The 24,473-nt window shown below is 41.5% G+C and overlaps 2 protein-coding genes across 5 annotated transcripts in view; one reads left to right on the top strand and one right to left on the bottom strand.

The window, feature by feature from the left end:
• slf1 (SMC5-SMC6 complex localization factor 1) overlaps window positions 1–21,658 on the bottom strand; it is a 28,326-nt gene extending 6,668 nt beyond the window's left edge. For 2 of the 4 annotated variants that reach the window (XM_034117777.1, XM_034117780.1), the window contains exons 1-17: window positions 21,451–21,658; window positions 20,880–20,991; window positions 19,728–19,806; window positions 19,397–19,622; window positions 19,151–19,304; window positions 18,902–19,033; window positions 18,703–18,768; window positions 18,052–18,198; window positions 17,692–17,861; window positions 17,410–17,544; window positions 16,896–17,049; window positions 16,595–16,763; window positions 16,173–16,318; window positions 15,430–15,539; window positions 12,215–12,294; window positions 7,981–8,073; window positions 6,518–6,700 (exon numbers count right to left, since the gene is read on the bottom strand). In XM_034117777.1, the coding sequence (XP_033973668.1) occupies window positions 6,518–6,700; window positions 7,981–8,073; window positions 12,215–12,294; window positions 15,430–15,539; window positions 16,173–16,318; window positions 16,595–16,763; window positions 16,896–17,049; window positions 17,410–17,544; window positions 17,692–17,861; window positions 18,052–18,198; window positions 18,703–18,768; window positions 18,902–19,033; window positions 19,151–19,304; window positions 19,397–19,622; window positions 19,728–19,806; window positions 20,880–20,991; window positions 21,451–21,521 (2,227 nt within the window). In that variant the 5' untranslated portion in view covers window positions 21,522–21,658. The remainder of the gene's footprint in view (window positions 1–6,517; window positions 6,701–7,980; window positions 8,074–12,214; window positions 12,295–15,429; window positions 15,540–16,172; window positions 16,319–16,594; window positions 16,764–16,895; window positions 17,050–17,409; window positions 17,545–17,691; window positions 17,862–18,051; window positions 18,199–18,702; window positions 18,769–18,901; window positions 19,034–19,150; window positions 19,305–19,396; window positions 19,623–19,727; window positions 19,807–20,879; window positions 20,992–21,450) is intronic. The other 2 variants (XM_034117778.1, XM_034117779.1) reach the window with 2 other exon arrangements.
• Window positions 21,659–21,957: 299 nt separating this feature from the next.
• kiaa0825 (KIAA0825 ortholog) overlaps window positions 21,958–24,473 on the top strand; it is a 109,696-nt gene continuing 107,180 nt past the window's right edge. Inside the window, exon 1 of the mRNA XM_034117776.1 lies at window positions 21,958–22,321. The gene's annotated coding sequence lies outside the window, so the exon portion shown is untranslated. The remainder of the gene's footprint in view (window positions 22,322–24,473) is intronic.

Genomic DNA, 24,473 nt, shown 5'->3' with positions numbered 1-24,473 from the left:
AATAAACATTTTCCGATGATTTAATTGGCCCGCACAAAACCCAATTTAGTTGTTTGTACTATTTGGAAGTTAATTTGATAGAAAGTAGACTGAAATACTCTTTAAACACAGGAGGCAGATTTTGGAGTTCAGCATCTGCAATGATCTCATGGTTAAAATAATTCCATACAAATTCAACCCCTTCGTTTTTTCCCATGGCATTTACAAGTCCAATTAGCACCATGAGATGTTGGTATTTTCCTGCACTTAAAATGCTCTTTCATGCCAAGACTCAAAGACGAGCGAGTTGTTTGCAGATGATAAAGGAAACCTGAAGTGACCATTTAGTAGCAAAACTCAGAGTTTACAGCCATGCTAGCAGCTCTGCCATACTGAACTTAGTTAAATGCTAACATCAGTATGCTAACATGCTGATGTTTAGGCAGAACTCATTCACCATGTTCACAATGTCAGTTTAGCATATCAGCATGCTAACAGCTGCTAATTATTAAGGTGAATAATATAGATAAAAAGTTAGGGGATCACTAAAGACATCCTACATTACATTACTTGTAAAGCGACCTTGGGTCCCTTGAAAGGCGCTATATAAATCCAAGCTATTATTATTATTATTATTATTATCCTCAGGATTCATCCCCTGGTGGTTTGTATATAAAGGAAAATTAACATTCACATATCTTGTAATAAAATGTCCCTGTTATTTTTGGATAATCCACTAAACACAGTCAACATTCTTTATAAGAACAACTATCCCTTAAGGGTCTGTGGCTAAATACCACAAGAAGTAATTAATGTTGTTTTTTTTGTAAGTTTTCATTAAGTTCACTGGACGCAAAGAAGTGAAGTGCTACTTGTTATCACTCTCTTGTCCTTCTCTCTGCCCTTATCCAGCACACTTAGGGCAACAGCCCTTTAAAAACTGAGCTATGATTTCAAAAGTGAAAAAGTGTTAATATAATAGGATATGTAAACATGAAAACATTTTCAGTTGATGCCTTAAACAAGTTATTATTTTACTTACAGTTTCTGCAGAGTTTGTGTAAACTAACGTCACATTTGACTGCACCTTTTAGAACAGAGACAAATCCCTGTATTATTTGAAGCCTTTACAGTTGACTTTGTGCTAGCACAGTTTGAAAACTTGGGCAAGTCAGACTCACTTAACATTCTTGTTGAACGACTAACTGCTCTCACTGTACACACACCGTCCTTACTCCTGCTGCAAACTCTTAGAAAGTACGAGATTCTTCAAATGCTGCAGGCTATAGCTCCTTATAATAGGAGGGACTTAAGCAAACGACGCTCAACTGCTGATGAACGTCTGTATGTAGATGTTTGCTCTATGACCCACTCAACCAAAACTCTAGGTTTCTTGAATTAAAATCCAATGATTGTATTTTCTATTAAAATGTTCTTTCAATATACTTTTATTTCCTTCTAGAGTCATGGTTGAGTATTGTATTACTCAAGTTCATGTTTGGAGGGCATAAACAGAGAACAGAGATCTTCATGGCCACAAAATCCTCTTTGGCTTGTGAGCATGTTGTTGTAGTTTCTTTTCAATAGCCCGGAAGCAGACAAAAGGGAAAAAAATAAACCTTGAAACTTAGATTTGCTGATAGAAGAATGTGTTCCCAACACAAACAAATTCATTATCTGGTCCTTACAAATAAGTATACAACATGTAACTGAACCTTGTAGTTGAAGGAGGACAGCAAAAAACATTACAAAAAGTAGAAAAAATAATATTCCTTGGCCTATGCCATTCCCTTTTCACTGAAGCTAGCTCCTTGTGGCCTTCATGCTCACCAAATGCTGCAGCGGTTTAAGAAAGGAGAAAAAAGGTAGTTGCATGTAAGCACACTGTAAAAGTTGCTGCTGGGAATACATAGCCTGTAGGAAACTTTATTAACAAATTGCAACATCATCATCACCCTATTTTGGTCCTCTATAGCGCTCATCTCTATAAAACACACACACACACACACACACACACACACACACACACACAGGGTTCGTCTGAAAAGGGGTCTATTCCTCCTCTTGGAGCATGATGAGGAACAACTGGGGAGACTCTTGGAAAAAGCTCCAGACTTAATCTTGGCAACCACCCATAAACACATAAAGAAAGGTTGGGGGGTGGATAGCAGGAGAGAGCGAGTGAGACAGAGAAGCAGGAAGAGAGGAGAAAGAAGAATCTAGTCAAACATTCCCAGTGAGGAAAGCCCTTGAAATACAGCCTGTAGAAAGCTGCAGTTGAAACATCAACACGTCGAGTGAAGCGAGGGCTCCAAGCTCAGCCTCTAATGGTACGAGAGCTCAGCTCCTCACAGGTGCCAGTTCAGGACCCACAGGGAAATAAGTGCAGAGCAGAATGAACTTTCTTTACCGTGTTGACAGTGAAGAGGCCCAATTGTGTCTAAAGCACTACCTGTGTGTGTGTGTGTGCGTGTGCGTGTGCGTGTGCGTGTGTGTGTGTGTGTGTGTGATCTATGACAGAGATAGACAAACAGACAGAGACAAACCATGAATGACTACAGCAGTCCGAGGGGACCTTACGTGTCCTGTGCCACTGAGCAAATGACATCTTTCTGCTCCACAAACACTTGTTCGCATTAAGATCTGCAGGGACTATGGGATGCTGCGTTTGTGTGTCTGTGTACCAGAAATGCTCAGAAATGCAGTCAGTCACGTAGCAACCTCTGTTGCATTTCTGAACTTGACTTGAGCCAAAGACATAGACAAAAGAGAAATAACAAAAACACTTTTACACATACCTGAACAATTATTTCTGCTCCTATACTCCTTCCCCTCCAAGCATCTAAATGGGTCTATGTGTAAGTGTGTGTGTGTGTGTGTGTGTGTGTGTGTGTGTGTGTGTTTGTAAGTCGAGGTGGACTGGCTGTGCTTACTAACACGGCGGGCTGTATTGAGAGGACGCCATCAGCGATTACGGTCACAGGGCCGAGTGGTGACAGCTTAAAGGCTCTTTTCTTTATTCCTCCACCCCCTTCGCTTACTGACACGCCTACACTGTGAGTGTGTGTGTGTGTGTGTGTGTGTGCCAGGTCTGAATCTACAGCGAAAGGCTCGGGGTCATTTTCCATTCCAATCAGGGGTACCGGCTGCCCAGGCCACCCTGCACATTTTGAACACTCCTACCAGCTGAGGAACGAACACACACACACACACACACACACACACACACACACACACACACACACACACACACACACACACACACACACACACACACACACACACACACACACACACACACACACACACACACACACACACACACACACACACACACACACACACACACACACACACACACACACCACACACACACACACACACACACACACACACACACACACACACACACACACACACACACACACACACACACACACACACACACACACACACACACACACACACACACACACACACACACACACACACACACACACACACACAAAATTGCAAGCCAGCATACAATTATTGCAGCATTTTAAGATACACAGAAATATGTGTGCATAAAAATATATAGCCAAGGACACTTCCATACCGTGTAAAAACAAGCCACACACCCACGTATACACACAGGGTCATGTGGGGCAGCCTTGGGCGATGGGAGGAGAGCGGAGTCAGCCTTGCCCTCAGCCATGGCATCCTTTCCTTGCCAGCTCCCTAAGCCCTGAGGGACTGAGGTAGAGGGGGTAGGGGGTGGGATCCTTCCATTCCTCCCCCCCTACAATTCACCCCTTAAAATGCACTCACACATAGAGAGAGCCCAGGCCTCCAAGCAGACAGGCTTACAAAAGGGTGAGATCACTCCTAGATAAAAGCTTTGTTGGTGTGCCAGTGCCAGTGTTGCCCTCTCTGGCCTACCAGAACCTTGGCAGCTAGGTTCAGCCTTTCTGTTGGAAACAGCAGGGTGAATGCCTCCATGGAAAATATAGTTTCAGGAGATGTAGCAGGCATTCAGAAGAACAAAACACAGGGATATCATAAATAAAGAGGAAAACCAGGCTAGTGGGCCAGATGCATTTCTATTCTTCTATCATGGGACCTCGCAGCTAGTCTCCCTGGCCAAAATGTAAAAAGTAGTCTGATGTATGTTTGTAGGAAACGCTGCCATAAGCATAAAAGTCTGCACTAAAGTCCTCCTGCTGGAATGAACAACATAAAGGTGCTAACGGAAACTAAGAAGGATGTAGCCCCAAAGCCAAGTCTTTCCACATTTAACAACCAGGACTTAAAGATAAAAAAAGAGAGAAAAATGCTAGACCTATCGATGGTGTCCATGGCAACCGGATGGAGATCACTGAAAAGAGACCGAGAGAGACAGAGTAGCCTGGAGTCAGGAGGACCACCTCCTCACCAGTTCTCTGCTGTAGCCTTTAGACAACCCGCCATCAAGGTGAGAGGAAATAGCAAACAGTCAGGAGAGAGCGAGAAAAGAAGTAGGCCTATAATGTACCAGCCTGCAGGTGTTTCAAATTGGGAGTATTCTCATTCCTGTTGTTCTGCTCGGTCCCAGCCAAGAGACCTGGCCTAGACAGCAGGCCAGACGTCTGCTGCACACAAACACACACACACACTCAGTCTTTTTCTTCTAATTTCCAGATACAGATAGCTGTTTCTTCCTCTGACCTCTTTTAATTTGCTCTCCCTCCTGTTACTGAGGAGGAAAAAAAAAAAGTGCGCTCTCTTGTTTCCTCCCCGGGACTAAACAATCCCAGTCTAATTTATTTTTTGAGGACAGAATATGTACATGTGTTAATGGGAAAGTCGAATCAAATTAACTATAATTAGTCAAACTGAGAGGTGAGCAGAGGCAGAGGCAGAGGTATATAACATGGGAGACTTGTTCAATGCTGGGAAACTGGCACCCCCCCCCTCCCCCTACCCTCCTCAAAAACGCACACACATTTCCTCTGCCACCTGCTGCCGCAAACCCAGCGACGCCACCCTCTCCTCCACCCTCTCCTGAGCGCAGACACCCGTCACGCTCGCTTCAACCCTCCTGAGCTCAGACTGTATGTGGCACGCAAACATGCCGACACACAAACTAGTTGTGTTGTGACACATTTCAACAAAAAACCTGTGTGTGAATTTCGCAAGCGGCGGATCCTGACTCCTCTAATCTCGTCAAGAAGACATTAACAGACATCTCATGAGGTGATACAGTAATCTGTTTGGACAGACTCGCAGTGCAGGAATGCATGAGGATTATGAAGACAAGCAGTGGGGACAGAGGGGGAGATGGTATAGATGATCTACAATTCATAAAGTGAAGAAGAAGACAGCCTCCGGGGTCCAGTACCAATTCAGTTTGTATTGGGCGCACTGTATGTGTGAAGTGCATAACTCTTTTGGTATTGTAAGTAGCAATAATATACCCTCAGATAACAAACAAAAATTGGTGTAAGCTTTCAGTGGGTATTCCAGTGAGAGACCCTTTTAGTCTCAAGTATGGTTCACACTTAAACAAAGCTAAATACTACAATTTACCATAATGCAAATTAGTATCGCCTTTAAAAGAAATACCCGTGTGGAGAATTTAACCAAAGTCTAACTCTCACAGGCTTTCTGCCAAAAAATTGCAGTCTCCATGCCCAAGCCAAATTAACCCTAATGACATCATCAGTGTTGTTTTTTTTTTAGACTTTGGAAAGCTCCATCCTGAACCAGAAAAGAGATATACAACTGTTTTTCAAAGGCTGAATAGTCATCTGTGTGATGAATGAACTGAACTTGATGTGTAAAATCGGTGTCCCTTTAAAAGCCCCACTATCAACAGGTGCCTCGCTCCACCGGGAGGCTAGTTAAGATAAAAGTGGCCCTGCTAAAGAGGTCAAAAGCAGTATTCAATCGGTCAGTAAGCTATACGGCATTTGTTGGCTACATTAAATTGAAAGCCTGTCTTAGCTGCAGCAGCATGCAGGCCACCGCTGCAGTAAATCATTAGCTAAATGGCTAATTCCACAGATTAGCTTTCTTGGCAGCCGACCGCCTCGACAAGTTAAAGGTGTTTTATTTGAGCATTATATGATTCCATCAATGTGACGGGGACCATTTGGTTTAATGAATCGTTTCGAGGAAGATGGATTACATAAAGACATATGAAAACATGTTAGTGTACCCCCATGTAGCATACAGTTGGAGTAGCTTTAACCTTGCCGAGTAATGATATTCGAAAAAGCCCCGATACTAATACAAATCAGTGTTAATGTATCAACTTAAATTAAAGACTAACCTGAAATTAATAACATATATGGTAATTTTCTGATTGACCAAACCACATTTAATGACCATTAAGTAGCCTAACCTGATAAATGTTCACTTAGATAAACAAAGGTGTTAATTTACTAATGAACCACTAAGCAACCCCTTACAATATTTCCCGGTTATATAATAATATTTGATTATTATTTGCCTATTTAAAAGATAGTTCACACTCTAAAGCACTGAGTTTCTGGGTGTATTAGTAAAGTTCACTCACCTGCATGCTCCAGTAGCATTTTTGCGATGTCCATGTGTCCATTTAGCACGGCGTCATGCAGAGGACTGACTCCGCCCACCTGGTTATCAAGTATTGGTACAGGGCGGTGTTGTAGCAAAATCTCCACACACGCAGCGCTGCCATGGTTGCACGCTTCATGCAGAGGAGTCCAGCCTGCATGGTCTACACGGTGCACAAAAAAAAGCACACACGAAAAAAAAACAAGCGCATAAACTTTATGTATTGTTTATCTATCGAGGTAATAAACTTAGATAGGCATTTCATATATCTATCACATCTAAGACTTTGCTTTCAAACAGTGAAATAGATAAACTTCCAAAGTAGATTTATACCATTTTAAGGTTTGACTGGAGGGATGAAACATTGAAGATGACTTATTTTGGCATGAGCAGGCTCTGTTGCAAAAGGAAAGCGACTGATTAGCTAAGGGCGCAAATAACTCGGCTAGCAAATAAGATAGCGTATATACGTAAGTTGAAAGAACTCTGTGCTCAATTAGGTAAAAATGAAAGGCACCTTGCAAAGTAATTGTGGCTAATAATGAGCCATTTTAAGATTTGATTCTTTATATCAAAGAATTATCTCACAATTATTTTTGCCTTAAGAAATAAGACGACTAAACTAAGGCGCGTAAGACTGATAATGCTATTATGAATTACCTGTACTTCGGACACTTGTTTGGGCGTTACAAACAGTTTGCTAACCTCTACCAATGTGCGTCTTACATAACATAATTATACAAAAATCAGCTTTTCCAAGAAATATAAAAATAATTGAGTCCATATTTGACACTGTTCATAAACAATGTTAATGAATAGACAAGTTCTAAAGAATACAAAATATACCATTTGGAGAACGCCATAACGGAGATCGGTTTTAACCGGTTGAACGACTCCAACCATAAATGTTTGCGTGAGTAAACTCGGGCCTGGTTAAGAAAGACAGCTGCAAGGTAATGGCGGTAATCTTACCATTTAGCATATACATAGTTCTGCCTAATCACATTTTGGACATCAACTCCTGCATTAGCCCCCAACAGAGACGCTAGTCAATTTATGCTGCTATTACAGGGCTATTACAAAATTGGAGAAACCTTTAAAACAGCACAACATTTCCATAAAAGGAGGGAAAGTCATTATATTTGACCTAAAGGGACAAAAGAAAGTCACTCTGAAATATCACAAGGCATTCAATTCACTTAGCAAAGTCACCGTAAAGCTATAAATCTGAGCCTCTAAATGCATCCAGCTTTTTCTAGACACACCCTTTAGATTTTAGGTAAAGGTTAACCTCAATGATGACGCACACGCACTCCTATTTCTTCTCACCAATTTTTTTCCCCCCCAATGTTAATCGCTTTTTCGAAACCCTAGAGCAAACAGTGGGAGTGCAGTCAGATGACGGTGAGACGGAGGCTACAGATAAAAGCGAGAAAGTCTTACCTTTAACGTTGATGTCTGTGCCAGGAAGCGCCAGGATCTGAAGCACTGTTTCCACTTGGTTCCTCTTGCAAGCTCTGTGGAGGAGGGTCTCTCCTTCGACCAGGACACACACAACGGACAAACACACCAAAAACGAGAGAAGAGAGAAATCCAAAATTAGGGTGTGCCCCGATGTCCTGCCCATTGTCCCCCTCCATATGGTGAGCAAACCAATAAAATACCACAGAAATGTCCCCAAACACCAAAAAAAAAAAACCTGACCTAAAAAAAGTACGAACCGCCAATGAGGATGCGATTTAAGTAGAGTGATGAGAAAAGGGGGGAGATCTATCAAATGAATAAAATTAGAAGAAAAAAAATGTAAGATGGAGAGACTAATTTGCCTCGCTCTTTCGCTCTTTTATAGACACAGAGACTTACACCCTGAGCCGAACAAAGTTAAGATCGGGGCAGTCGGCGAATGAATGAATGTAAGGGAGAGAATGTAGTCTTGCTTCCTGTCCGCCCGTCCCTATATTGTTACTTGAGAGGAAGTTATGGTAGACAGCCCACGCACAAAGCCTCGAAAAAGGATTCTTCACAGATCCAGTGTTCAAAAGCTCCGCTGGGCATTGCCAGTGTCACCACGTGATATTTAATCTAAACTACCAGTGAACAAGCGTGGCAAAAACGCTCTTGAGGAAGTCCATTTACATTTTTAAAACACACATTTATTCCCCCCTCTTCCCTTTTTTCTCATCTTTACCCCGTCCCTCACTTTTTCCTGATACAATATTAAACCAGGAATATATTAGCGGGCCAGAGCCCCCTCTTTTCATGTATGGCTGAACTTCAGAGGGAAGTTAAAGGCCAAGCATGAGTGGCTCTGTGCTTGCCAGTATAATACAGCACTGCAAAGCCCATAATAAATGCTTTACTAGCTCTCCCCAGGATGCCACGCCTGTACAGGGGCTCCACTCCAGCGTGCAGAGAGCACAGACTGGGGCAGAAAGGAGGGGGGGGGGGGGGAAACAGGGGGGTGAAAAAGAAGAAGCAGTGGAGGAGAGAATGAAAAGGGTTTCCTGCTAGCAAATAGGGGAAATATTGGAAATCCTGGATACTATTCATCCTGAAGAATTCTTTTCTTTCACGAGGTGTCTTTGATGATGCAGAGGACGTGTTAAATGTCATCCACCGGTAGTATAGAGGTTGAATAGTAGAAAAAAAAGACGGGGAAAGGGTCGGAATGTTTATTAAAAAGAGGATCATTTATATTCTCCAAGGAAATGTGATGCAAGTCAGAAAAACGACATACTGTGTATTATAATGTTTCTCCTCTAATCTTAGTTATAAATAATGCTTAATTGTATTTAACCTTATGTTGTTGACCTTTCAGCTTTAAATAATAAGAATCTTTTAGTGGCAACAGGCTGTTAAAGGTTAAAAACGTGAAATGGAATAATGCTGCTCGGGTGCCAATGTCGGCAAAAGAGACTTAAAAGCATAAAAAGCAATGCAATTGTATTCTAAAAAAACAACCCCTGGGAGCAGTTTGGGAAAACAAACAGTCTGATGAAGCACATGGCAACTTATTTCAAGTCATTCGTCATTCTAAAAGTATGTGTAAAAATCATATTAAATTACACATAAAAATACATGTGTTTGCCAACCTAACATGAGAAAGCAGCCATTGGAGGTCGTACAGCATGACGAAGAAACAATAATGAGGTCAATCAATGTAGCAAACCGATATTTCGTCATCTTAAAATCAGAAACACCCGAACAGAGGGTGAAGCCCGGTCCGGACTACAGTCACTAATGAGTAAGCTGTACTGTGCGGCACGTCAGTGTTCTACATGGGCTGCTCTGCTATTACCGGGCTCTAAAACGCTGTGATTAAACACCCATTCCACTACACCCCATGTGTACACATCCTTGCAAATGCCAGGGCCAATCCACGCACTGTTAAATCACTTTAATGGCTCCAATTTGGACACAACGCCTCTATTATAGGGGTAATTGCATGCTCAGCATTTACAAGCACGGAACGGATAAATCCGCCTGTCCTTTTCTATAAATCCCCCGTTTCACACTTTAATAGAAAAGTGAAATGTATGTGTTGCTCTTTATATCCCTCAGTCTGCTTGCTACACTCCTGTAAAGTGTCGCTTGGCCCGCCGATCCCTGGACCAAAAAGCTGCTGGAAGCCTGTAACAATGCTATTTGCGATGAATGTGTTGGAAAGGTATTCAGTGCCAGTTATTGGATGTATTTTAGACTATTTGAACACTACTGCTGTCGCTGGCTCGAAGAACACCACGTTAATTCCCCAGCATCAAGATTACTGCAGCCTTTACAGTGCCTCAAAATAATTGACTGGCATTAACGCAAGTGACTATCATTTCAACATTCCACTGGTGAAGATTTTAATGTAGGATACCTCCATTTAATCAGTGATAAACCACATTGGGCAACAGCCTAGCCCCTCTGTGCCAACAGGAAGTAATAAGACACAGAGTGTCTGTTAAATTCACTGTTGCTTTTAATAAACGTTGCTTTGGACAAAGCTGTTTGCCAAACAAAAGTATATAAATGTAATATGCAAGCCTGGCTCCAAAAAGTATTTGCCTGTTTCATCTTTTTGTTACACCGTGGTACGAGCAGATTAATTACTGATGGCACGTAGAGGTGCAGTAGGAATGGTGGGATGAACAGGCACAGATCCTAATCAATGTTCACTACAAAAATCACTGGGTAGAAAAATAGATCATAAAATAGATTGGGTAATTAAATGAACATCAGTGAGACAGTGTTTTAACTGCCCAATCTGCAGCACATAGACTGCTGAGGCAGTTTAGGCCTTAGTCTAATCCAACCACACTACAGATAGTGCTGCCGACCAAATGGGAGTCAAGTAGTGTGGTTACAGTTTGCAAACAGTGTATGACGACTATGCCATAACTCTTGAGCATGCTAAATATATTTTGAAGAAGGATTCATCTCTGATCATCTATTAAATCACCAAGTTCTCTCTCATTTCTGGATAAAGTTGCTTGGAATACCTTTAAATTCCCAATAACAAATCCTAGCTTTTGAACTTTGCTGTGCTAGTGTTTCAGGATGACATGAAGCTTAAAGTAAACAGACTTTAAGTGATGTTACACACAGTAGTTTTTGTTTGACAATCTCCACACAGTATATTCAGGCTGATTTAGATTGAAATCTCTGCAGAGTCTCCAGGAACAAATACTCATCTTAAAAACAGAGAAGTTCTTCCAAATCCCTCAACCCTTCTCAGCTTCTTTGACAAAGATACTGAGGTTCCAGGAGGCGAGGCAGATGCTCCAAAGCAAAGAAGTGCAGCATATAAGAAAGCAGACTCACATATGTGGGTGAAAAAAAGCCTGAGAGAGAAAGAGAGTAAGGGAGAAAGAGAGAATGGGAAGGGATGAGAGGGCGAGAGGGGAGGATGCTGTGCCGATGGTTCATCAAAAATTAATGCCGACCGCATCGGTATAGAGATCACGTAGTGGAAAAACAACACATGCCAACAGCCTTGAGACTTCTGCCTCAACCCCCCCTTCCCCACTCCCTCCACCACTCTTTCGCACCGGCACAGGGCCTTTCTGATCAGGTGCAGGGGGGAGATATGAGCTCTGACACCTTCAGGAGTTCACACAGAGTGCCATGCCTCTAATTGCAGGAAGTTCCAACAGTGCAGCCGCTGTATATCCGCAGCACTGCCCTAATTGCTGCATTTAATATCCCTAAAATGGAGATCTGAGGCGCATTGTGCGTACTAATATGTGTTATTGTTTTGTGTGAGGAAGCCATTATTTCTGTCAATGCCATTTATTTATTTATCTATTACTTTTTTTTTCATAAAGGTGAATAAGACATGAGGAAAAAGCAAAACAAAAAGCACAGTGTTGAATTTCAATGCGCATAGAAGAAGATGAGGAGGAGGCGTAATGCGGCCCAAACGCTGCCCTGAACACACGCGCGCGCCGGCAAATGATGCAGTCGAGTTGACTTTACAGCTGACTAGATGGAAGCGTGGTCCGATGCAAATCAATCACTCTCTCCATACATTATGTGCTCTTCATTAAGCTGAAAGTGATGACAGAGCTATCATGTCCCTCTTTACTGATGACCTAGTGCAGTGCATCAGTCCATTAAAAGTCCGCTCCTTGCAAATGTGCAGCTATATTGTCAAGCAGCCGTGTGTGTGTACGTGTGTATGCATGTGCCTTACCTGCTGCGTTGAATCTGTTTAAACCTTTGGGGACGTTCTCTTTCTCCAGGCTTGTTTCATTCACCGGAGAGCAATCAGCACTGTGTGGAGACAAAGGACATGGTCAAAGGGGGTATGAGAAAATCCACATGTATGTGCTAAACTTAATTCAATAAGAGATGACACTACATTTACATGAACAGTTATTTAAGTTTCAATGACTGACCATCTTAGTACCACAGCGAGGAAACCTAATGGTACAGAGTGGAATGGGCATGACTTTACAGTGAAAAGTACCATTAGCAAATGAATCCCTCATGGCGTTTTATCATTTTATATGAAATCTGACAATATCTGTCAAACCCCTACTGTGTTGGCCACACACACACACACACTTCACACACCCAATCCTCCATTCCCATCTCCAAAACACTTTTCCTCCCACTTAATGCCTCAAACGCAGAGATGGAGAATTCGATGTGAGCAAGCACATTAGGAGGAATAACTAGTAAAAGAAAGTGAAGCCTCTTCAAAGTAGTGGCGTGCTAATAGCTGTGGGCTGTCACTAGTCCTGTGAGTGGGTATGGGAGATCTGCCTACATGAAGCCTGACAGGTGTCTGGAGTGTATATGTCGGTGCACGTGCGCGTGCGCTGCATTGAAGCGGAGTGCCATCCGTATTACAGGGAAGAGGCTTGTTCCCTGGTAATTGGCTTGTTCAGAAGCCAGGAAGGAGCTCCCAGCAGTGAGGAGGAAACACACGTCCTGTCACGTTGCTTGTTATTAGCAGGGACAAGGCTGAGAAGAGAGGAGACGAGCTCCGGGTGTGAGTGTGTGTGTGTGAGAGAGAGAGTCCATAAGAGTGTTTGGTATAAGGGTGTACCGCTTCTCATCTCGGTACACTTCACCCAAGTGTCCCCTGTCCATATAGCCTGGCAGCAGTGGAGGTTGACAGTACTTGGCTTGTATACGCCCCAGTCTCTCCGTCCCTCATGGTTTACTTCAGCGGGCCAGCATGCTGTCAGTGGCACAGATATCAATTAAGGGCCTGGGGCAGCGCCTGCCCTTTGAGAAACGTATGAGCAGTAATAGAGGCAATGGGGAAGATCAATGTTTGCATTGTAACTTTAAAATTGCTTTAATTGTTGTTGTATATCCTTTTCTTTAATCCATCTGATATTGTCTACATGCAGGTCTGGTCAGAGGAAATTGAGCCAAAGTAATGCAAAGTTAAATGGCTTGAAAAGATAACAGCAATACACAGAGCTTGATTAAGCCAGCGGGAGAAAAATGTAGTTTAATTACAGCTTCCCTTCTGCTAACAACACTCACTGCCACGCAGCCAGCCGGCAAGTCAAACGGCCATCTAAACAGTCGGTCAATCAGCCGGCCTGTCAGCTTGGTATGGCTTGGACGAATGCCCTGATGCCATCGTGTCTGTCGGTGCAGAAGCAGCACACTCGCAATCTCACACACTACAGCAGCCGCGAGTCACAGTAAAACAACCTAATGCGTTCTAACAGCCAGAAATGAAAGATAAAGGGGTCATGTGGCTCCTCTCCACCTTTATGACCTACTCCTGCTGTTTTCATGAATCCAATACCAAACATCTTGCAGGGTTTCGTCTTGTGCTCTACGGACCCTTTGAAAAGGCAGATAAAACTAAACTGAAACCATCTAAACAGTTTTACTTCTCCAGTGACACCACAATCGCGTGTGTGCCATTTAAGCACATTTCTTAAAATGCTGTTTTCACATCTCGTCTTCTGAAAGTCTGAGAATTGTGCTCTAACAATAAATAAAGTGGATTTCTTAAATGCATTTTTTAAATAATTATACTGAGTCATAGCAGCAGCAACAACACAGATAATTGTTTTACAAATGTTAGGATATAGAGGAGTGTGTCAGAATCATAAATGCTTCAACAGAAGGTGTGGTAATTGATTAAGAGTGTCAACATTGCTGAACACAGAGTATCATAAGCTCATGCATGAAAAATGAGGAAACAAGATTTCCCTTTTGGTTCCTGTTCTCAATTCATCACAGACTGTGTCATTTTGATTTCATTCTGTCTTTCAGGGTCAGATGATTTTACATGCCCTTTGGCATTTCTTTATCTCATCCCCGCAGATTGCATTCCTTGTTTCATACAGTTCCTCTCACGTCGTTGTCAAAACAAACTAAAAAGTGGAAACTGTGGGGAGAGCAGAGAGTAGAAAGCAGTGATGGAGGGACGAGGGGGGGGGGATCAGGCGGCACATGCACCAGTAGCCTTTACATGAACCTGCTCCCTGGTGGCTCCTGCCCTTCTCCAGGCCAACTACCTGCTGGTGGAGCAGCAGATGTCTGATACCAAGTATGTAGAGTGTGTGTATGTGTGTGTGCTTTCAGAGAGAGATTTAGTATGCGAGGGCAGATCAAGAGAGGTGAAGACGGAGGGTTAAGGCAGAGAGCTGGTGGTCGTAAGGGAAGATACAAAGGCCTGATGGGATATCCTAGTCTTTCTATCTGTCGGCTTCCTGTCCAAATCAGACTCAGCACTGTGAGTGTGTGTGTGTGTGTGTGTGTGTGTGTGTGTGTGTGTGTGTGTGTGTGTGATGCAGGGGTCTAACCTCCCTTTGCACCCCTCCTGTCAGCCAGCTCACACTGATAGGATCAGACCTGGGCATGACCCATCACATGCCAACTCCTCACGCTCCGTCTGACCTCCATTTGCCTCTCCCCAGCTTTCCCTCAGTCCCTCCATTCATGCTGCTCTGCCTCCCACCCACCACACACACAGACACAAACACACACACCCTCTCCAGGTGTTCCTTTGTTCCTTTTCACTCACATTTCTCATCGGGTCCTTGCATTTTCACTCGATTTTGCCCTTAAATCTATAGGTGGAAATCTGATAATGGAGGCAGATAACTGCTGGTTGAATAGACCTGTTATTTTAATTTAGACAAAAATAAGATAAAAATAAATGGAGACAAGATGCAGCTAATTTGAATGGTTCCCAGAAAGTGGGAGCAAGAGACCAGCAACACGTGTGCAGTTAGACACCCATTTTTGATCATTTTCTAAACTCTTAAACGTGCCCTTTTCACTTAATAAACTTTCAAAGAACCAAGAGACTACACTTTTGGCACATGTGTAGCCACCACCTCTGCATGTGTGTTCCAACATGGTCAGCCTGTGGCATTATGAAAATGTACCTGTGAGACTTTGGACAGACAGATGTGCGTAACTGACCTGCAGCCGGCCCCCTGGCTGGCGCCGCTGTGGGGGGTGGGTCCGGTCCTGAGGCGAGCACCGCTGGGACACTGAGCTAGATTTCCCAGAGCAGGCAGGTAGGACAGCACCTGTCAGAATTCACACAGAGACACACACAAGGTCAGACAGGGCCTTTACATTGTGTGTAGATGTGTGTGTGGCTTTAGGGGACGGAGGAGGCAAAAAGACAGGCCAGATGTTCTACTTCAAGCTGTCTTTGTCCCTCTTGCAGAGAAATGCAATGTAATCCATGTTCATTTTCACAATGCCATTTTAACTAAATGTCTTTGAATTTTAACAAAAAAGCACAATAGAAAAAGGAGACTTAATCATTAAAAGTTGTGAATTTATCTAAATTTTAGTTGTATATTTTAATCAGTTTGTTGTATTGTTTTCAATTACTGTGTATTGCAAACATCAGTGTGTATTATAGAAATGTTAATAACCTTGCACACTCATTCTGCCAAAATCACTTTCAAAGAGTATATTAATTACATTTTGCGCCAACTGAATACCCCAACATTTAATTTTTACAAAATGTCACTCAATTTGATCATGACTTACTGAACTAAGCAGCACACGACTGTTGTGATTTGAAACTAAGAAGTGCATGCCTCAAATTATGACGAAGCCTGTCAATTGCAAAATATAGGAATGATGAAAAGTGTAGGTAATGGGAAGATGTGAAGTCAGTGAAGAACAAGAAAAAAAGATAAACACACCATTTTCTTAAAAGACATGGGTTCATCTCCAACTGTGAATCCATTTCTGCAGCAAAGACTCCTGAATATGCCGTCTGCTAACACCAATTTAAGTCGAGTAGATGTAATCCTGACGACTAGCTCTGCCAGCACTACCGGAGACACATCTACAGGACAAACAGACACAAAATTATCAGTGATGCATGTATTATATCATGTATTATTATTTTAATTGCATTGAATTAAATAAAGTAAAAAGCATTTACTGAAATATGTTTAAATTAAAAGTATGGTACCGATTCTGTTAAAAGTGAATGACTTATACATTATGCATTTCATTGCATTGTAACAGCTTGGAAGTAACTACAGTATCAGTCAACATTAACAAACATAGAGTGAAAATAATTAAAGGCACATATGTATGCACAAATATGTATCCATACCCTGGCTGATGACAGCAAAATGCTCAGCGAGGTCTTTGAGACCCTTCTCCACCAGGGTCTGGTTCAGTTTGAAGTGCTGCTGACACCAGAACTCCACCAACACGGACAGCAGGTCCAGAAGGTTGTCCGCCAAACGCAGCTTCTGCTTCTCGTCCCTATGAACACAGTCCTTCGGTGATGACAAACAAAAACAGTTTGAAGTTTGTTATTCTGGTCCGATCCGATCAAACTGGCTATTTTATTGGGTGATGTAATACACCATCCAATGTGAATAACAATGCACACGTTCCCCAGTATGTACCTCAATGAAAGCCTGTAACAAAAGCCTGGTGAGTTGTTTCACAGCTTGGGACAACAGCGTGGAGCGCTCCCACACAGTCCAGAAGGTTCCATACAGCAAGGATCCTGATGCAGGAGCAAAAGAGACTCCTCTTCTTTCAGGCAGTACAACATCCCTGAGACAGAGAAAGGCAGGGGTAAATAAAGAACAGACCATCTAATGTAACAAAAACAGTTGCATATACATTCAATTGTGTGGCCAATATTACATGCAGCTTGGTAAATATTTGTTGTTGACTTGAGGATGTTCAGCTAAGTGAAAAGAGCTAACTGACAACATTGAACGTAATCTTAAAAATGCGGACCCCTTCGCTGCCAACCACAGCAGCTAAAATACCATGATATTTTTGGTTGCAGGTTTTATTGGAGTAGGTTCCTGATTTTGGGGACATTTCTCCACAGTTTGGTTGGTTAACAGAAAAGACCAACCAATCACCATAACCTATCACCATAACTGCTCATATAGAAGTTGTTACCTGGCATTGACAGAGTGGAGTTCTCCCTGGAAAAGCTTGAGGACAAAGGCCAGAAGGTCACTGTGAAATTGTAACAGTGTTGGAAGGGCAGGTCCAGGGAGTGGGTGACAAGAGACCCCAGTGGACAGGCAATAACTGAAACAAAAAACATAGAAAATCAGTAAATAGAAGATTATTGTATTATTACATTTTAAATAAATATCAAAAATGCTTGGGAAATAATATATCTTATAATGTAAAGAAGGCTCAATTATCTTTAAATCTCCTGTTTAAGAGGTGTACCTGATGGCAGTCTCTAGAAAAGGCCACAGGCCCGCCTTACACCGAGGACACTGCAACACCTGGGAGAAATATTTTCTCACTTTGCAGTGAGCCATCCAGGGAGGGTTGGTAATGAGCAGGTTGTACATGACCTTCCTCAAATTCCTCAGGAAGAAAGATGTGGCGTGACCCTGTGACATAATAAAACAGACAACAAATAAAGTTTGACTGGTTTGTATATGTGGATACACAGTTAAAAATGTACAAAACACATCTTACAAATGTCAAGAAATTAAGTAAACAGGTGATGCTTTTGTGCAGCCCCTGAGGCTCTTGCAGCAGCTGGTGGGAATTTGTGCATTCTGGATGTTCTGGTCCTACCTGCTGTGCATATTCTAAGAGGGAGACCAGGTTTGGGGCTGGTGGCACTAGGCCAGGGAACACAGCATTTCTGATCGAGTCCAAGGCTTCAATGAAGAGGCCGCACTCTATCATACTACCAACATTGCTGTAGTCTGTTTCTGTAGCCTGGAGGAATAAAAGAACTTTGATGAAACGTAAAAGGTATATGGAAAGTAGGAGAAAAACATTGTACTCAAAGAGATGGACGGCAGAAAGAGGAGGGCAGAAGGGTAATGGAAATCGGAAGTGAATGGCCATCAAAAGTTCCTGGAGGTCATTTCTGACTGTCTGTTACTGGCAAATAGCATATGCATTCAGAGAGTACAGAATGGAAACACGAGCACTTATAATAGCAATCTGATGGAGATCCACTTGGGTAAGGTGTGGACAGCACAGTGGAGAGTATTGTTAATAGGCCTGCCAATCAAAATTCTCAGATCAGCTGACAGTGGTGGTTAAATCGGTGACCTGAGTATGATGCGCCCTTGCTCTAGATGTCACTTGCCATTGCAATCTATGACATAAAGGAAATTGAATGACCTGATCTCCTTGATGAAACGAATAGTTATTTTAGAGATGTATGGTAGTGATCGTGGAGGGGAAGGCAGGTGGGTATGTACGTGTGTCTACCTGGGTCTGCGGACTGTGTGGGTCATGGTAACCCAGAAATTCGAGGAAGCACATTCTTGGCCGGCCCTGTAGCAAAAACACCCCATAAACAATGACAGGGAAAACAAAAGGTCATTTAGAAGCTTATTAAATGATGACTAGAAACTCAGCTTCAGTCCTTCTTTGCAATATGCTTTCACACAAACAAACACATACACACCTCCTGTTTGATGACATAATCCCTGAGCTCACTCTCCAGTTTTGAGAAGTCAACATCAACCACACTCTCTGTCTTCGTCTTCTTAGCTGGGTGATCATCCGTTATATCAAATTTCATATCCACTAAATTGCTCTGCCAAAGAAAAAGAATTACAGATTTATAAAACGTTTTGGGCAAATATTCTGACAATGAGAATAAGGTTGTGAACCCAGAGAGTCAATATCTGTGACATAAATGAGTTTGGCTTACCCCAAATAGGTGCTGGACTATGTGGCTAACAGGGTAGCAAGGAGCATTGTGGTATTCTGAGGCCTCTGTGATGGGTTTAGCCATGACATGAGTGACAGAGGCAGGAGAGGGAGGAGGGCAGTTGTATACTTGGGCTTTGCCTGCTTTAAGGAGCCTAGGAAAAGAAAGATTTAGTATAATACCCTGCAACATTGTGATCATATAAGGATGTGTTGTTGGAAGTTTGCGATTTCGGTGATACCTTACCGTTTGAACATGGCCCTGCGTGCGGGCTCTTGGACCTTGAGGAGGACCCTCCAGCCCTGGAAGGCCCCCCCCAGCCGCCCACTGGCCACTTTCTCCCTCCACTGCCTGACAGGGTAGAAGGAAGATGTGGCATCTGTGGAAATTGACACTTCATAGGGTCCCTCTGCGAGCCAGGAGCCATTCTTAAAACTGTCCAGCACATATTCTGGAGTCACCACCCACTTTCCTTTTGGGGGTGGGGTGTTAAGAAAAGTTCAGTTAGATGATTAGTTTGGATATAATCAAGTCAGATTTAAATGATTTTTCTTCATTTAAAATGATCATGACTGACCTGCAGCACAGGCCGCCAAAAACTTCTCGCTGGACAAAACCTGAGGGATAATGAGATGGGTGCTGGCCTGTTGATAGACCTAGAAGATGATCCCAGCATCAGTGTACAGTTCACTTGAAATCATTAGAATAATTCTTCAACCACAACATGAACCGTTACATATCAATCATTCACCCTGTGTTACCTTGCATTATACTGCACAAGTGTTGTGAAAGTTTGTAAATAAATGTTTTCATAGCTTTGATTTGTTAAATGCAGCCCCAATTCACTTTAATTGATCATGTCTTTTCACCCTTTTCTGATTACTCTTTCACCCTGGAGACATGCGAGAAAAACATATTGAAGGATTCAAGGTAACACAGGGTGAGTAATTGATCTACTAATGGTTCGTTTTGGGGTGAAGTTTTCGAGTTAAAGTAGTTTGTATAATATACTATTGTGATCATCCTGACAATTGTACATTTCACTAAATCCTAAAATGTGTAAAAATAACTACAGTAGTACATCATTTGAATAAACTACAGTAGCACGTTTATTCTCCCACAGTGTAAAGTTTAAACACATCTTCCTGACAGGAGCACATCAACAAAAAGAGGAACTGCTGTCAGCCAGAGGCACATTTGTTTTGCATGTTTACCAAGAACACAAAGACCAGGAACCACAGTTTTTCCTACTTCTTGTTACAGTGACACCAGTCCCTGTACATGAATAGAGTTTAGCACTACTGTCTGATATTCACTCATTTACAGTTAGTAATGGAATATAATAAAAGCATTTCACAAGAAGTGGTTGCCATGTAAATGCAATTAAGATAAGTCAAATAGTTGTTGTTTTATAGATGTTGGGCCCCCACACTGGAAGTTTAAGGGTGTGCATTTGTATCTGTTTGACTTATTTATGGCCCTTTATCCAAAATAGATAATATGTCAATCACAGCTGCCTACAAAACAAAACTTACTGTAACATGAAGATAAAGAAAACTGTCAAAAGTCAAACACAACCATATACCATCATCAATCTACACATTAGGGAAACAAATGGAAATCCATCAAAAGTTGCAGGACTATTTGACAAAATATAGTAAAGCCTTGGTTGAAATTCTGTGATTTTCACTATGTATATGTATTTCATTTTTGACAGATTTTTACTCACTGAGCCACCTATGTATTTTCCACCCAGCTGCCGGATTCCCTGGACCAAAACTCTCTTCTTATCACGGATCTTGAGCCCAGATATCTGGAAAACGTGTTTGCAGCTTTCCATCCTGATGTTAAAAACACATACAAGACAACATGATGCACACGTGCATAACACGAAAATTACAGGTAGCAAGTAAACTCATCCCTTTCGCTTTAGAAAATAATCCTGCCATTCTTGTTTGACTAGATTATTTGGATTGGCTCCACATCAAGTTCAAAGACCATTGGAATAAACACGAAGGGGAGCAATTGTATCCAATCTACATTTAAAAAGACACTTGATTTGTTTGGAAATTGAATTTGACTAACCTAGTTAATGTATAGTTCCAGAACAGGTTAACATTACTTGCATTAAACCAAATCAATATGGGTCTACTAAAACTTTAGGCGATATGCACTTAAATAATGTTGGCTTTAACATGGCAGTCTGAGACTAAATTATCAAATATATACATGAACAACCTTTGTGCATTAACTAGCACTTTATTCTCTGTTGTCATGAAAACATCTGACTGTTCGTCTACCTTTCCTCATACCACGGATCATAACATGAGTCCTCCAAGTTACGCAGAGGCGCGCCAAAACCGACATCCATTACCGTGAGCAGTGTTTAGTACAAGCGTTTGGCTGCTTCTGCCAAATACATGTATAACTTCGCGAACAAACATATATGGCGACTTTGATCATCAGTATTAATAACAGCTCTGCATATGTGTTAAATCCCTCAGGCTGATTCACCCGCCCAAAAGCATTTGTTGACAGCTTCACGGCATATGAGGGAGGCTACTCATATAGTAGTAAATATTACAGGCATAAGCAAAATTAAAATGACTATATATTGGAATTAAAAGACGTAAAATACTATATAGATTAGCTACTTTCACAGAAATGTTACCTACTGCCAGCACAATCACGTATATTTCTGCCATTAAACAAGTATCCCCCCCCCTATTTAGTTGGCTTCTTCCGTGAAGCGGAAGTTTTCATGCAGCTACTTCCGGGTTGTTGTCACGGACGCTTTCTGTCCCCGGAAATAACGGCAATATCTGGATATCATACAGCACTTATTGACTATTGGTGATGGTTGATTGATCGATAATAATAACAACGTGATTCTGACAGAGAGCCTGCTTATGAAACCGTAGAGCTGTTTACGAAAACTGCTTAATTAACGTTTCCGTGACAGCGATAGATAAACTACCATCACAGTAACCATATAAACCTAACGTTACGTGGTGGCATATTTGCTGTTTAAGTGTTTTGGTATACTGTTTTTTTTTTAAAACTACATATGGCTGTCGTAACAGAAATGTGGCAGTAAATGAGGCTGTCCATATTCCTCTGTGTGATGGATTAGCATTTAAACGAGAGACAAATAAAAGGAGCTTTTGAAAGGTAAGACACCGTTACTCAAATTAAAGGCTACACGTGCATGATGTAACACTGAACCACTATGTTTATGTGACACAGGTGCCATGTGAATCCAGCACATTTAAAAAAAGATACAGATGACCTGACAAAGTTAGCAAGTACAGTGGCAATTCTTTGTTATGCTGAGACTGACTGCCTTATCTGTGACACATGGTCAAATACTACAACAAGTTGGTAATGTTTAAAATCCACTGATCAGCATTTAAAGTGACAGTCTGAGGTATCTCTCTAATTGATGTGTTGCTTACATCTACAAACAGATGCTATTTCTTAACACCAGGCTATAGAAGATACAACTATTATAATATAATATCATTAAAGGAGCTTTATTTTCAAGCCATGACTTGTTTTTGATAAATAGTTAACATTAATTTTGATAACTATGAAGTGTGATGATTTTCAGCTTTTCGGTCCATTGTATTATTTAAAAATGAATCACATTTGGGTTTTAAGCTGTTTAAAAAAAAAATGACAACAATTTGAAACTCCTTATTTTAATGTGTGGTTACAGAGATCTTTTTTCTGACTATGGATGAAATGAAAAGCAAGTAAAAGTCAAGAGCTCCACTCTCTCAGTCACTTGTTGCTTACACCTCTCAACTTATACAATATGTGTGATTGTACCACCAAAAATACTCAAAATACTGTTATAATATTCAAGTGTACCAAATGAGAATTAAATGAGAATATAATGCATTTTAAGCCCTGGTGATAAAAGGATTAAGATGAAAAAGGTATTTGAAATATTATATATATGCACATTAAATACCTTTGGGTTTTAGACCATTGGTTAAAAAGACAATAATTTAAGCAATTTAACTTAGGGTCTGTTATATTCACTATTTCAACTATTATCTGGCATTGTACAAACTAAATGATTGAACACTATAGGCTATAAGATTAATTGATAATATAAATAGTTGTCTGTGCATCCATATTGGACATATTCATCTTTCCAGTTTAGGATGTATTGATATAGTTAATTTGTACCTAACTGCAGTTATTAAATACAACCAATGAAACTTTCATGTTTATGTCAGTTCTCCTCCGGTAAATGAATGTTTAGTAAATGATTTAAGCTACACAATATGAGCTGCTCCAGTGTAACAATATTGTCTGGTTTTTCAATATTTGTAATTGACTCATTGCTCAGGGTACTTTAATACTGTTGAATGATGATGATTATTACAGAGAAAACAGCAATGACAAGTAATATGAGGATTCAGTCATGTATTATTCATCCCCTCAGTGTAGGCTAATCACATGGGCATTTGTTATTATATTGCTATATGTTTCACCGCAATTTCTGAACAGTCTTACACAACATATTTTACGAAGATATGGTGTAGACATATTTCCCTATAGTAAAGGAAAAAAAGTGATCAATATATCTGAAAATGAGTAGTGCCTATTAAATTGACCAGAACTATCACTATATCAGGAGGGATGAAACTAAAGCCCATATAAGGAGTTATTGTTAAAAAAAGAAATCAGTCAAATGCAGTGCGCTGTAGTGGGACTATGTGGTTGCACAGCAACAGTGAAGCCATGCTCCCCCCTGAGAGTGCATTAGATAGTTCTCCCCAGTATATTGTGATCTTAGAATATGCACCTATTTAATTTATCATGTTTCCTTTACTGCAGACTGTTAGGTAAAAGGTACGCTCTTTAAAATAATGTTGACTTTAACTTGACTTGCTCTGAGTGGCTTTAAAGCGACGGCCTGGGGGACATGCTGCTAAATATTTCAGGACAAACTCATTACTGTAAATGGGCCTGTGTGTTAGCCTAGCTGGGGTAGACAGGCAGCAGCAAGAGAGATAGGACAGTGATGGGTGTGTGTAAGTGTTTCCCCTGATCTAATAGCTGTGGAGTGGATGTCTGAGGCAGGCAGCGTCTCAGTGCCTGGCCCAGTTGTCCCTGTTGCAAGACTGTGAAACACACAGGGGCTCTTCCAACATCTGCTTTGTAAAGAGCTAATGACAAGACGATGGAGACCGGATGATTTAAAGTATTTTACTAATGAGGCCCTGTGTGCTGCTTGGAGAATCCTAACACGCTCACTTACTGTACATGTACACACTTGTGCTCAAGTTAACAGATGATATGTTGGCGG

The sequence above is a fragment of the Trematomus bernacchii genome, unplaced genomic scaffold, assembly GCF_902827165.1.
Source record: "Trematomus bernacchii unplaced genomic scaffold, fTreBer1.1, whole genome shotgun sequence".
In the NCBI taxonomy this organism is placed as follows: domain Eukaryota; kingdom Metazoa; phylum Chordata; class Actinopteri; order Perciformes; family Nototheniidae; genus Trematomus; species Trematomus bernacchii.
This window is presented reverse-complemented; position numbering and strand designations above follow the sequence as displayed.